The sequence below is a fragment of the Amphiura filiformis genome, unplaced genomic scaffold, assembly GCF_039555335.1.
Source record: "Amphiura filiformis unplaced genomic scaffold, Afil_fr2py scaffold_47, whole genome shotgun sequence".
NCBI classification, from domain to species: Eukaryota; Metazoa; Echinodermata; class Ophiuroidea; order Amphilepidida; family Amphiuridae; genus Amphiura; species Amphiura filiformis.
In genome coordinates, this window is record NW_027305511.1 from 663,391 (window position 1) to 678,110 (window position 14,720).

The 14,720-nt window shown below is 36.7% G+C and overlaps 1 protein-coding gene across 1 annotated transcript in view; it reads right to left on the bottom strand.

The window, feature by feature from the left end:
* Nucleotides 1–3,329: 3,329 nt before the first annotated feature.
* LOC140144271 (uncharacterized) overlaps nucleotides 3,330–14,720 on the bottom strand; it is an 87,520-nt gene continuing 76,129 nt past the window's right edge. Inside the window, exons 22-28 of the mRNA XM_072166089.1 lie at nucleotides 13,831–13,953; nucleotides 13,265–13,513; nucleotides 12,320–12,430; nucleotides 9,574–9,819; nucleotides 8,073–8,105; nucleotides 7,588–7,850; nucleotides 3,330–5,665 (exon numbers count right to left, since the gene is read on the bottom strand). Of these exons, the coding sequence (XP_072022190.1) occupies nucleotides 5,588–5,665; nucleotides 7,588–7,850; nucleotides 8,073–8,105; nucleotides 9,574–9,819; nucleotides 12,320–12,430; nucleotides 13,265–13,513; nucleotides 13,831–13,953 (1,103 nt within the window). The 3' untranslated portion in view covers nucleotides 3,330–5,587. The remainder of the gene's footprint in view (nucleotides 5,666–7,587; nucleotides 7,851–8,072; nucleotides 8,106–9,573; nucleotides 9,820–12,319; nucleotides 12,431–13,264; nucleotides 13,514–13,830; nucleotides 13,954–14,720) is intronic.

Consider the following 14,720-nt stretch of genomic DNA (forward strand, 5'->3'; position numbering starts at 1 on the left):
GGCCGTAGTATTAGCCTGCCTCATCTTCGATTAATAATGTTTCGATAGATTCAATGGCAAGATATACATACATGGTATACATTACATGATGGCATACCACAATAATAACTGCGCACCATCTATTTTGAGGTCATTGTGTGGGAGGGTTTTGTTTTGGGCCGAGGAAAATACTAAGGCCCAAAACAAAACCCGACAAAATCCTATCTTTCTTTCGTATTATTTGCTGAAAATTGTTCGAATATTTCAATTTATTTAGTCGTCATCCCTCATTAATAATGGGCGAATCCTGACTACATGACGACATTGGCGTGGATACAGGGCATTTTTGCTATCCATATTCCGGGGCCCCTTGATTAATTGATTAATTTGACCGTTGACTGGGGTACTGTTGATTTTTGCTACAGAAATTTATTTTTACATGAAGCTTTATTTTTATATCGTGACATTATCTGGAGAACAATAGCATATCATGTTGAATATTTGGCTATCGTAATTATGCATGCATGAGACGTGTAGGCCCTACGTGTGTGAAATTGGACGCTCACTCTTGTCCCAAGATGCAGATTTTCTGAATGCGTGAATGAGTTGCATCAATCATGATTATTGCACGCCGAGTTTTAATATATATTCTCATGTTTACAACTGGACCTGGATATTATTGTGTACTTGGATTTAAATGGATGAATAGTACTACCATTAGGGTTTACACCCGGTTAGTAGGTTTTATAGGTTTTATAAATGTGATTACAATTTTATTGGCTTAAAATCAGAATTTTCTCTTGACCCACCAAAGGCTGACAATTATACCGTACGTACCGGTGGCTGACAGTAAAAATAGAGCTCAAGTTTTCCTTGCACTGTATCTTCAAATCTGTAGGCCCTATTTTTCCATATTGGCCAGCATGCTTATAATTTATATCATCATGATTACTACGCTTTTCAGCCTGGATTGAGCACTTTGTTTAAGTCTGGCACTGCTGGTCAATATCAGGACCCAACCAAGCATCATGCCTGCCCGGCATCATGAGCAGTGTCTCTGGCTGTACACGGCGCGACCGTTTACCGAGCATGCGAGGACCGTTTAAACAAACTTGCAGAATGATCCGAGAAAAATAGAATGGAATGATGCTCTAAAAATGAATTTAAAAAACAGTTCCAGGTTTAAATTACCTAGCCCGAGGTAGCCTACTCACATCGTAACACCTCCGTCACTACGATGACTGACTTGCTATGGTGAGGAACAACAAATGCTAGGCTAGGCCTAGCATGCCATGATGTTTCGGCTACATGATATTTGTAACTTAGGCCTACCATTTACAAAATGATTGTGAATAAATACCTAAAGAAATTAAGTGTTTAAATTGTGAGGAACATGGAAAAGAACAACCAGCATGCCCGGCCAGCATAACTATTTAATATAGGGCCATGATATTTTGAGCATCAAATTACCATACAAAATAATAAATAGGCCTATTCAGTAATTTTCTCATCTGGATGATAATAAAAATCAAGATTCAGATTTTGTTAGTGGTTCTAAAGCCGAAAGCCGGACGTGTAATTTATTTTACAAACAAAAATATAAGATTTATTTTCCAGTTTTTGTCAATAGTCCACCATAGGCCTACTGCTGTTTTCCTGGGTTTTTTGGGGGGGGGCGAACCGTGTTCCCGCTCATCCACATTTGCCCCGGGACATTTTCACTGCACACAGTATAGTGAATACCTTCAAGTACACTTGGGCAATAACAAATTTGTATTTGGTATTTTTTACACCTTCACTGGGATGTCACGGAGGCTAGGGCCTTAAAATAATTTAATTGTAATATCGTTTGGTTCCTGTTGTTCTTGCTATTTCTTGTTGTTGTGACTCGTCTATTCTTTTGTTTTTTTCCTGTTTGGGATTCCCCAATTGTATTTGTTTTGAGTCACGTCATACGATGCAATCATATTAATTATTGAGACTGAGAGCAGCAGATGCCGGGATCGGGAGCAGCTGAGACCTAGACGCAAGTCGTAAAGCTCACTCCGGGAGCTCACTCGATCAACGTAACACAGGGACAAACATATTAGGAAAAATTGTTTATATTTATTCAATATTCATTCAAACAGGACCCTGTTTTGTTTAGAATGTGTGTGCATATTTATTGGTTTACCTGCTGTGATCGGGGCTGCTTTTATTTATTTTTTTGAAGGTAGTCGCCATTTGAATTGGACGCTGCAATTCGCAATGCCAATTCTTTATCCATGTTCGGGGCCCCGATCACCCCATGTTTTGATTGCTACGTCAGACGCGGAAGTCATTGTTGCGCGTCCGGAGTCAATTGTGAGATATAGACCTTTTTCTGATGACGTCACCTAATCGATATTGGGGTCTGAGATGTAAACAAACAACACGTGCGTTTCTCACGTGTCCACGGTGTAAAAACACCAAATACTGCGTATTTTCTCCTGTTTTGTCATATATTTCACTTTAGCTTCCATAAAATAATTGTTTAAACGGACTCTGTATACTATTTACCTTTGTTCCAGTTTGTTTTAATGCCATAAAATACAAAAGATACGGAAAAACCGCGATGCTATTTAAAATTCAATCTTTGTTTTTTGTTTACTTTTTACACCGTGGCGAACTAAACGCGTACTGCGAGCTGGCAATTCCGCGCAGGACGCCTAGCGTGGCGCAAAGTTGATCGCGGGCGCCGGCGCGGTATTTGCGTTTGGGTGTTGATGACTCGAATGCTGGACCCCAATATCGATTGATTGGTGACGTCTGAGAAAAAGGTCTATTCATAACCTCATTAATAAACGCAATGCGTGCGATCCAATCATATTTTATTATTTGCAAAAACGCGAACGCAAATCGAGGTCATTAATATCTCACAATTGACCGCAAAATGCGTAATTGTTCCAATGTCGCACACAATTGACTTCCGCGTTCGCCGTATTGTGCGTCCAACAAACTGCGCGCGCGCTGGCTGCCGTATTTGGATTGCGCGCTACCATATTTGCACAGATTCTGATACGCACTTTTGTTATTGGTCGTTCTGTTTTAGCCTGATCGATTTTTGAAAAGGGAAGATGTCAAAATCATCTATTTTTATAAACTTTTGAGCAACATTTGGTGTTATTTTGTAAGGTGAAGAGATTAAAGTGACGGTTATGAATGAGGTTAATAACTTTGCATCGGTAATATGTCGGGCATTGTGAAAAATCTAAACATTTTGCTTTGGACCTCGGAATATCCCGAGGGGCGTAGGTTCCAAAGGCAAAATGTTTAGATTTTTCACAATGCCCTCCAAATAACCGATGCGCAGTTATTAACCTCTAAATAATGAATTAATGGCAAGAAATGCATGGTAGTATACATGATTATCAATATCATACTTAACGATATACAATTAAATGTATTATTGTAATTATTTGAAATCAGTGCAAGTTTTTTTTTCAAAGCAAAGCAAACAAAGCAAAGCAAAGCAAAGCAAAGCAAAGCAAAGAAAACAAAATGTTCTTCAAGGCATCTTTTCCATACCAAAAAGAACGGGCCGATCCATACTAAATTATATTTAACGTTGAATATTCGTTCAACGAGTATACGTTTGTTGAGCTATTTCAATTCATTTTTATCGTCTAGCGAATGATTGTTGACGAAAACTCAATCATATTTGACGTTGAATATATGTTGGAATTTTTTTATCAATTTTATGTCAACAAACAAGTCTTGAAATAAAATGGAAATAGCGTAAATAACGAATGCTTGTTGTATCGAATATTCGACGGATAAAACATTTTGAACTGGGTCTTAGCCTGCCTCATCTATCTACGATTAATTGGATTCGATTGATCCAATGGCAAGATATGCATACGATATACATTACATGATGGCATACCGTAAAATTCAGTCTACAACCGGGGTCTACAAGCATATAAGTGTTTTTAAGCAAGTTAAATTAATGCAGGCGCCCGTGACATAATTATAATATTATGGCGTTTGAGCAAATAAGTTAACAATAAAACTTGTTTAAACTTTTAAACGTTGATCAAGTTATTAAAACAATAACATATAGTATCGTATGAAACAATGATTATTTACATTGAAAAGACTCCAGATGAATTCCAACCCCGTCAAAAAGGGTAAAATTATAACATATCGTTGCTTAAATTTTCATAACTGATGAAATTTCCGGGTGAAATTTACAAGTAGTTTTAAATTGACAAAAGTACATAAAAGGAGAAACTGGATGGCAAATATAAAGTACTGTGATTGTCAAAAAATGGAATTGGGGGAAATTCCTACTGGAACTGACTAAGATATGCGGAATACAGTGTTATGTGTTTACTTTCCGTAGGAGAATGGAATTCATTCCGTTTTCAGTTTTCAATTTATATTTAATCCAACCATTTCAGAATTGTAACTTTTCGTCACCGTTACCATATTTGGAATCAACATGGAAAATGCATTTAAATGAGTACAAACAAGCCTAGTATTGGTACAGTGTTTCTTAAGATAGCTTTTGAATTTTTGAGAAAATATCACAAATATCTCAATTCGTTGATCTACAATTCTTCATTGGATACTAACCTCATTTAACATCTTTTAGTCAGAGTTAACTCCATCGCATGGGCACTACTACCTTTCGTACAGGGTCACTGATTGGTTAATTACATGATATAAGCATTCGAGTAACCAATCAAAATAGAGCTTTCAGCAAATTTGGTTTAGGCTTTAACAAATACTGGCCAATCTCACCAATTTTCTAATGTTTGTTTAATATATAATAATACGCCTCTTAGTCATTTTTGTGACCAATGAAAATCGTTCTAAGAGGCTGATATTTTCAATTGACCGGTATACATGGTATAGCGCCCATGTGTTTTATTGACTAAACTGCCTTACATAATATACAACTAACTGGTTAAATATGAAATACATCTATAAACTACAATTATCTCTATTTTTCCGGTGTCATTGATTTCCAAATCCAGCTATATTAAAACACCTAGATTAAAATCACATTGAACCAAAAAAAAAATCTTCCCGCACTTAATTGGATAGACATCTCTTATTTCACGTGTGAATCTGGGTTTTCATAATAACCAAACCAAAAACAGAAAACAATCGAGGGCGCTATTTATATCTATTTTAAGTTCAAATTAGTCCAATAATATCAGTTATTCCTTTCATTTTATGATAAAATGTTTAAAAAAAATTCCCTTGCTATTTATTACCCATTTTCTTATGTTTTAATGTCATTATACAAGTGTCTACCCCTTGTAAAGATGCAAACAAGGTTTAAGACAAATAGCGCCATCAGTGTTCAACTGTCCTTAAAAATTAATACAGTTCTACGTGCCATCAAACAACCGCGATGTAGGACTAAGTACAAGAATCCCAATAACCACTTTAATTTTGCTTGATCCGATATAGGAATAATCTTTGAAACTTGGAAGAAATCAAACAAAATCTGTACAACATGACATAGGACCAAATTAGATGTGTGCTTCAGCATTGGTGTATTCTTAATAATGACACTGACTACTTTTTGGCACCTATAGTTGTTTTAATGACGGTTCTATATTCATCTTCTACGTAGTTACGGGTATCCGAAACCATAGGGGTCGTTGTTACGGTATCCGAAATCATAGCGGTTGTTGTTACCCACTGCAACATTCTGTGGATAAAAACACAATATTCAGTTTGACTCATTGTTACGTAATAATCATAATAGTTACTTTATAGTCGACACGAGACACAATGCATACGTCAGACTTGTAATAAAGACAAAATAAAGTCACGTGAAATAAACTTGATTCACATAATTTTAATACGTAATATAAAGTATAGTTAGTTAAGTTGGAAGGATGTGGGTATCTTGCATGGGGGTAAATCAACTTCTAATTATTGCTGTCTATAGATCAGAAAGATTGCGTCAAAAACGATTAGCTAGGTCAATACATTAAAAAAATATCCCAAGGGGTTAACAAGGATTAAATTGTTTGACCTATCTTATCTATCTTATCTATCTATAATTGTTCTTGAGCAAAAATGTCAAAGACGGTGGTGGTCAGGTTTTTTAGCCATACAGTTTAGTTTATATGTATGGCCAAAAAAAGATCACACCCCGGCTTTGACTCAAGGACGGTATGTCGGTAGGTCAAACTATATTCTGAATCCTTGTGACCAGAAGAATACTTTGGCATGGTTGTTGACAATTTTGAAATCTGAACCCTGTTCAATGACATTTAACCCCTGTTGAACCCTTGGGATATGTTTTGAATTTTGTCATAGCTTCGGTTTTTTACACACTGATTGGTGTATCCTTCGTGTAAGAGAGCACCAAACTAAACCTAACCCTAACCCTAACCATTATCCTAACCCTAAATCCGAACCCTAACCCTAATCCGAACCATAACTCTTAATCCTATTAGTATTTGGTGCTCTCTCACACTAAGGATAACCCCACTTTTTTGACCTAGAGAGAGTGATTTAAAGTTGATATCCGTGGGTACAGGTACCACCTTCTAAACTAAACTAATATGACTTGAACACAATGACAAGTTAATTATGTGGGCTGTCTATATAGAATGGTCTGTCGACAGTACAAGTCACGCATTAGTTGATACAGGGCCGGCACAACCTATGCGACAGGTCAGACGATCGCCGCACCAGTTTCGAGCAAATTGGAAAAAAATGTATTAGAAAAAAGTACTATTTTTCTTATTTAGAAGCATTTTTAGTGTTTTTGCATATAGAACGGCTGAAAACTGTTTTCATGACCTTTTTATAAACCTAGAATATCCGCAATATTGTGTAAAGAACAAAAGGAAATTGCCTCTAAGCTCAACCAGAAAGAAACATTTTCAATGTGCCCTTAAGCGGGCCCCTGCACCCCACGCTGTAAATAGGCTACCCTCGAATTGCATCGTGTATTGCGGTCTTTACCATTGCAAATCGGGGGATTACAATAATTATAGATTGAATCTTTTTCGCGATTCTCGCCCAGCCGGCATCTTATTTGGGTGTTAACTTGAGCCTAGCATATCCGCGATTTTATTTAAATGTTGATGAGGTAAAATGAGGCTGTAAATCTGGCCAAGTACCTGATTGATTGATTGATTTTATTTGGTACTATAAGAATAACATACAAATTACACTACATATACAGTATTATTATAACAAAATAAAATATATTGCACATCAAAATTGTTTAACGAAATTACAAATCAACACAAGTACCAAGGATAGCCCAAAAAGCCTTGGGAAAAGCTTATTTCCATTGGGGTCCTTTACAAGCAAGAGAAATATAGGAACAAACTGCCATACAAAAACAAGAACAGAGACAACGTGCACAAAGGACGCAAAAAGCAGAAATGTGAGACCAGCTCAAACAAAAAATCAAATGGACCCTTGATCAGCTAAAACTGTTTGACAGATTGTTTGTACAATTTAAAATCATTGATGTTCTTGATTTCATTTGGCAGTGAGTTCCAATGATGAATTGCACTATTAAAGAAAGTGAGGCTATTTTGGCCCTTGGAGTGAGAAACCTTTAAACACTATCGTACTGTAACATTTCCCAAAAACCATACTTACCCCAAATGCATCCCTTGGCAACCTAAATCCGGTACTTGGGTATCCAAATCCATTACGAGGAAGACCATAAGCATTCCCTCCATATCCCAGTGGAACCAGTTGAAATGGGTCTGGTTCTGTTTGTGGTCCAGTCGGGGGTTTAGAAACAATGGAAAGGCCTCGAGCTCTTCGACGGATAACAAGGCACAATAGTGTGCCCCCAATAAGTATGAGACCAGCCAGAATGGAACCGATGATGATGAAAATAGCACCAAAACCCAACCCTGTAAAGCAGGAAGAAAAGTGGTCGTAAAGTGGTAGTAATTGGCGGAAAGTCTTAGTTGGAGAATATTATAATATTTGTGTCAAAGTCATGCATTAATCAATGGTAATTTATAAACAATATTATGCATGAAAAAGAATGTTGTCTTAAACCTTTTAAATATATACAGGCTGTATGAAATTTATTAAAACCACTTTCTTTGTTTCTGACGATTGTAACCTACCTTGGCTAGGCGTAGGGGGAGTTGGCTCATCATCTGCAATGGTAATAGTGGTTTGTGCTTGTTAATTCTTCGATGTCATGTTATGCAATAGACCATAATTATTAACATTCGCATATTATTTATGTAAGCCTACGTGAACCTCTATACTATTTGACATGGTTAATTTTCTAGTCCGTGGGTCACTCCCGTTATGGGGGTGATTGATATGTGTGATAGGTAATGCACCCCCTTTTCAGCATCACACTCCTCCATATTTATTGTCGGGCACCCTAAGACACCGTATTTTTTTCGTTCGATCTATCATAAAGCAGCCATCATTTTTCCCATTTGTACATTAATATTCATTATACAGGGTGACCCATAAAAAATACCGAGTGAATAAAATTGAACGTAAGCCGAAAAATATACATCAGAATCCAAACATTTAAAATGTATGCATAGCCTATTTTAGTGTGCATCACATATGAAAATCTTAAACTTTGCATTACAATTTCTTGAAAATACCGTATTCCAAAAAACATTAATGTGAGAGAGAATTTTTAAGCCAGTTGGAATTCTTTATGCACTAGTTCTGTATGCAACATTTATATCAACATTAACGCAAAAAGATATTTACAATTACCGAGCATCATGTTACATACATGCTTTCATTTTCAATATCGTGTAGGTTTTCAAATTTGAACAAAACCTAATAAATGTTTTGCAAGAAACAGGTTGTTTAAAAAGAACGAAAATGAGTTCACAATGATAAAGTATGAAGCCCATTGACAGTTAACCACTAGTGCGCATTGCGTTAAATGACAACTTCAACCCCAATTCACGATTGATTTGGTAAAATGATCTATCTTGAGATAGGTTGTTTTGCCGTGTTATCATTAATGTGTGAGGGTTTGTCTGGCGCTCTCTAGAGGGTATTGGCTAATGCGGTAAATTGATCTAACTTTGAGATAGCTCATTTTACCAAATTAAATACACGGAAAGTGACAAAAATTGTCAAGACAGGTTCTTCTATCTTTAAAATGAAGCATGGTGGAGATGTGTCGTCTGAGTAACTCAGAATAACGACTACCTATTCTCCTGTTTTGCAGTTGAGCATTTAGACAGACTAACTCTGGCATTGACTTTGACTGTTTGACACCATGGAATGTATATTCATTCACATTCCCAAGAGATGGTTGTCCTTCCAAAGCATTTCATCGTTTCGTCTGACGATTGCCTTTTTGGCATGCAACTCAGCTCAGAGTAACGACTACCTATTCTGGAAGGTCTGCTCTTTGAACTTTTATACGCTCTCTCTTCTTGGGATTGAGCACTTTATTCAAAAAGTAGTCTAACTATGAGTAAAAAGTTGTTGTTAACAAGACTTATATGGCGCTATTAAAAACTAAGAAAAGAATGAGCAAAGCACTCTACAGTGCGACATATGAAGATACGGGTAGCGAGGCCTACATGTTAGAGCTCTTGTGTGCGACAATAATGTTCAATAATCATGAAAACTTACAGTCATCATCAAGGATGGTCACTTCACACGAGTTTGCTGTAGAATCCACCACAGTATTTTGACTGGACTTCGAGATAAAAACTTCAAACGTTTCGTCATTCTCTTGTTCCAAATCGTTGTTAATCACTATGTCCTGGACGATCTTATTTTGAAAAGCTGGGAACGTTACAACCACATTTTGATAATCATAATCTCCAACTCCCGCTCCGGTATCTGGCGTTTCAGCTTTAGAATCTGTGTAAAACACTAAAACACCCAAAAACTTCTGTCACATTTAGAGCACTTGAATCATCTTAGGCAAGAAAGTGTAAACACAGGATATTTTATAGTTTGAGTCATAGTTTAAATTACAGAGATCCATGAATAATAGATGCAATATATCAGTCCTATTTAATTTAATCATCACAGCTTATCTTTTGTGGTGCCTAATAACAATTGGGACAATGCAAAAATTCTTAGCAAGGAGTGTGATGCAAATGCCAGATATGTCAAATATGCAATATGGATCAGGAGACGAAGGCCCAATGTCATGAACAGAGACAAGCGGGCCCACTACCTTAGTCACGTGTATGATCCTCTCCTGACTGTAAACACACCCTCTACAGTCGGGATAGTGCCAAGGTGGAATCCCCCCGGTTTGGGTGAGCTGGAATCTAAAGCTTGTATAGGTAAACTTAGTGAATGAAACTTCCCATAACTAGGTGGCATGTATACCTTAAACAAATTTTATTCACATCCAGTACTCAGATTGTTGGCCATATGACCCGTTACCATTGTTAATTACCAATGATCAATGAACCAATATGACTGACTCGAAAGTGCTCATTAATATTCAATAACATTTTTATTTAATAGAATACTGGTTTCAAACTTGGTCAAAGTGTTCCTAATGACTTCCAGATAATTAATTAGTTAGCTGCTCTACTTTGCATAATTAATTTTTCTATTTAAAAGCTGACAGGGTAGTATTTGCACTTATTGAGAACATTTCATTAGTTTCCGCTGAATGTTATATGCTATAATAATGCGCATAATTATGCCCCCATCATCATGATTAATGTTTACATGATAGGCCTACGTCTGTTTTACATGTCAATGTCGTTCCGCGGTTATTCGTTAAAACGAAAATAATTGCACCTAGGCCTAGATAAAAACATTTCTTCTTTATCGATGAATGAAGAAATTAAAAAAATTATCGAAGAAATGAAAAAAACCCCAAAACAAACAATCTTATTAGAGATGTGACGGCCATACTATGAATTCAAAAGTTCAAAACACTACATGATGTTCCGAAAGTCATAACAGAAGAAGATCAAAAGAAGGCTGATTAATACGGTTGTGGTTATGCCAATAATGGCCCAGAACGGTTCCGAATGTCATCACAAAAGATGCCCCATCCCATTCCAAAAGAAGGTGCTAAAAGTCATCACAAAAGAAGGTTGATGTTTCCAGTTTTTTCATCTGTTTTACATGTCAATATCGCTCCGGTTCGTTACCAAAAAGTCACAACCGGTTTTGTCTCAGCCATGCCTCAAATACCACCTTAAGATCTACGCATGACGACATCATAAACTTTTTTATTGTCATTGCATGCTGTAGGCCTATTTAACTATTCTACTACTAGCAACATTTGGCATTTCACTGATATTTATTTGTGCAATAGCTTTAACTGCTTCAAATCCCACTTGAGAGACTACTTTCAGTCCATTCAAGAAATTGAATCCTTGGTGCCATCTATGTTTTGTTGTGGTGATAGGGTGGGAGGGGGCATTATCTCATTATGTTGTGGTGTGTTTTATCCTGCTTGGCTAAATGCAATATATTGTGTCTCTTGTATCTTGGGGCTTCATGCTTTTAACATAGTGCTGTTTTAAAAAAATGTTTGCAAGGGTGGGGTCCACTCATCTTTTAGATGTCAGTGCTTTATTTGCCACTTTTGTTGGGCCCTGGCAGCCCTTGCTTGCTAGTCTAATTTTGCTGTATATTTTTGTTGAAATGCCTAATGAATAATAAATAAATAAATAACGGCCGCCATATTGGATTTGGTAAATTTCAAAGGTAGAGACCTTTGGAACATGATATCTCAAAAAGTGTTTTATCAATAAAAATGAAATTTTGGGAATGTGTTCTTCATAGACAGGACTCGAATTTGAAATAGATTTATGATAATTATGTGATGTCTTGGGGTCTACCGGGAGGTCAAAGCTCAAATTCAACATTTAATAATTATTGTTGTATGCTATTTTGATGCTGCCATAGCAACAACATAGTTCCAAAGCTTGGAATTAAAAACTTCAAAGGTTCAATTTATAGCCCTGCATATCAGCAACACTCAGTTTAAATTTGAAGTCCATACCTCAAAATACTTTTTGAGATATCATGTTCCGTGTGGACACGTGTTCGCGAAAAAAAGTTTTCGAGCTATCAGCAATTTAGTGAATTTTGGTCTAGAAACACTGTTTTTAGGATTTTTTATATTTTTGAAACATTGTTTTATTATAATTTTGATTTGGAAAAGACACACTTGAATTATCACAAATAATAGTATAGATTAGAGGTCAAAATCCTGATTATTTTTTGAGATATGATTAAATATCGCAGCTTGAGAAAACAATAAAATTCCAATTTGTAAAGTTAATATTTTTGTAAAGTTAATATTTTTGCCCACAACCGGGGGGATTCCACCTTAACAATTAGCTCTTTAATCTACCGAAAAGCTATAAGGTTTAATCAACTATAGACTTACATACAGAGGTTGACCCGCTATCATCACCGATACGTTCCAAAATAACCCTCAGCTTGCCTCCGTTCTCTGGTATTCTATTATCGTCTCCACAGGAAGCGATCCTCACGGATACTTAGGAATAATAATTGCGGGAAAAAGTGAGTATGACAAGAGCAATAGCCCCCAAATAAAGCCTTTAACAAATCACGAAAATTAGATCACCGCCATTAGTGGTTCTCGTGGTTGTATCTACCCCCTCCCTTCATCCCATAATGTTAAATATGTTATAATAGACGAACAAATGTACTTGGGTCACAACATCCAAACCCTCGAAGTATGACGGCTCACCATACCCCCGTGAGGTACTCGCGGGTAATGTGTTACGGTCACAGGCGCAAAGAATAATCGCACAGTTAATTTTACAATAGAGCAGTTTGGCGGTTTGCTTGAGCGTATTACGGAGACAAGAAATAAGTCCGAAGGATGGAGAGGTAGAAACTACCCCATTTATATTTTGTTAATTAGGTTTAATAATATATCCTTTGGACAATGATTAGATTATACGTGCCTGCCTGAATATGGCCTAATTTGCCGTCTTTGTCAGGTAATAAACTCTGTAGCATACTGTCATCTATGTTTAATTAAATGCCCCAATGCGTGCATTAAGTTTGTTCGTCTTATAATTAGTGAAAGTTATTCGGTTTTTGTTATTGCGCGAGTCAATATAGTCCCAACTCACTCTCGCGTAAATTTACATACGCGTGCGACAGTCACGCATAACGCAACGTGCAACTGGCGTTTGTGCTGTGTTCAATTGCGTGCGTGCATCAATACACGATGTTAGGAGCCTTATATTTTCCCGCCAATTATAAACCGATCCAGGTTTGTACATATATCAAACATTGCACAAGGCAGATTTACCCTATAAAAGGTGAATTTAAACTGTTTCTGAAAATTTGTACTCACCATCATTGTCTTCGATTGCTACTCTTGTTGTCAGAGGCCCACATAGTTCTCCATCATACGCTGACTCCAGACTCACATCTAAATATTCCGGCGGCTCTGCGATAGTATCATCTTGTGTTTTAAACGACCATGTTGAAGTTGCAGATATTGCGGAATTTATCGTGATATTGGTTATGGAGGACAGTGTGTAATCCTCAGAAAGAGTAGCTTGTGGCTGCCCTGTAACACCTGTGGCACGGATCTGTAAAACTGTGAAAGTGTTTACCGGTTTATAAGATATTGTTTGAAAGTTGTGTGAAGACTTATGTTTTAATGAAAATCATCCCTTCGTTTAATAATGCGACGTTACCCGTAATTAAAAACCATTTCTTTCTGTTATATTGACTATAGAAGCAACGTTGCCTATTATTTTTAGAAACCTTCCATTTGCATTATATTGAATATAGAAGCAACGTTACCCATAGAAACCGTCCATATGTGTTATATGGACCATAGAAGCAACGTTACCCATAATTAGAAACAGTACAGAAGGCGACATTACCCATACGTATTATTTATTTATTTACCTGCAGTGACTGGGTACTTAGGAACAACAGCAGAAGCTGACTCTCTCGCACACGTTACAGATATGTCCACTTTGCCATCTCCTTCGTTTGTCGTCATTTCCTCCTCTTCAACACGCCAACAACCTTAGAGATAATGTTTATGGACATTCAAAGTAAGGGGACGTGTTTATGTTCATTCAATAGAAATATACAAACCGACATTGCCTTCACGAAATTCCATAACTTTCTGTGCCCCCAAAACCCATCTCCAAACGGTAAAATCTCAGAAATACCAGGAGCCGTAAGATAGGCCTTGTAACCATATATTTGTGGTCGCGCTTTGCGCTCTTAAAATCTTTTGTCCCAATGTTTGTATGCCATAGATTTTCCCTGATACCTATTAGTAGACCATTCTAGTCAACTCTTATTTAATGTTAATGTCCATTGCTCGGACAACATCATATCATTGGCAAGCTAATATTCTGAGGACAATGAAAATGACTCATTTTTGAGAAAATAAGACGTTTAAAAATGATATTCTATAAAAAACAACTTAAGCTATGAGTTCCTTCGAATGAGCTCGACAGATTTGACCTAGAAAAAAGTTGACGTCATGAAATGACTGTGCCTGCTTTGCAAGAAGGGACTATAAACATTCTCAATGTACAGAACGTATACTGTTGTTGTTCAAAGAAAAAACTCTGAATTAAGTATTACAAATTTCATGGGTTTTAAAAATATGCATCATTGTTATGGTAAATAATAGTACAACTCATTGTTGCTAATGTCAAACTTGTCAAAGTGATTGTGATTGTATGATGAGAGCATGATATAGTGTCCGCTTCATTTACTTACGTCATCAGCCAAACGGGGGATGAACACGTACGCTTCAAACGGGGGAAGAACACCTA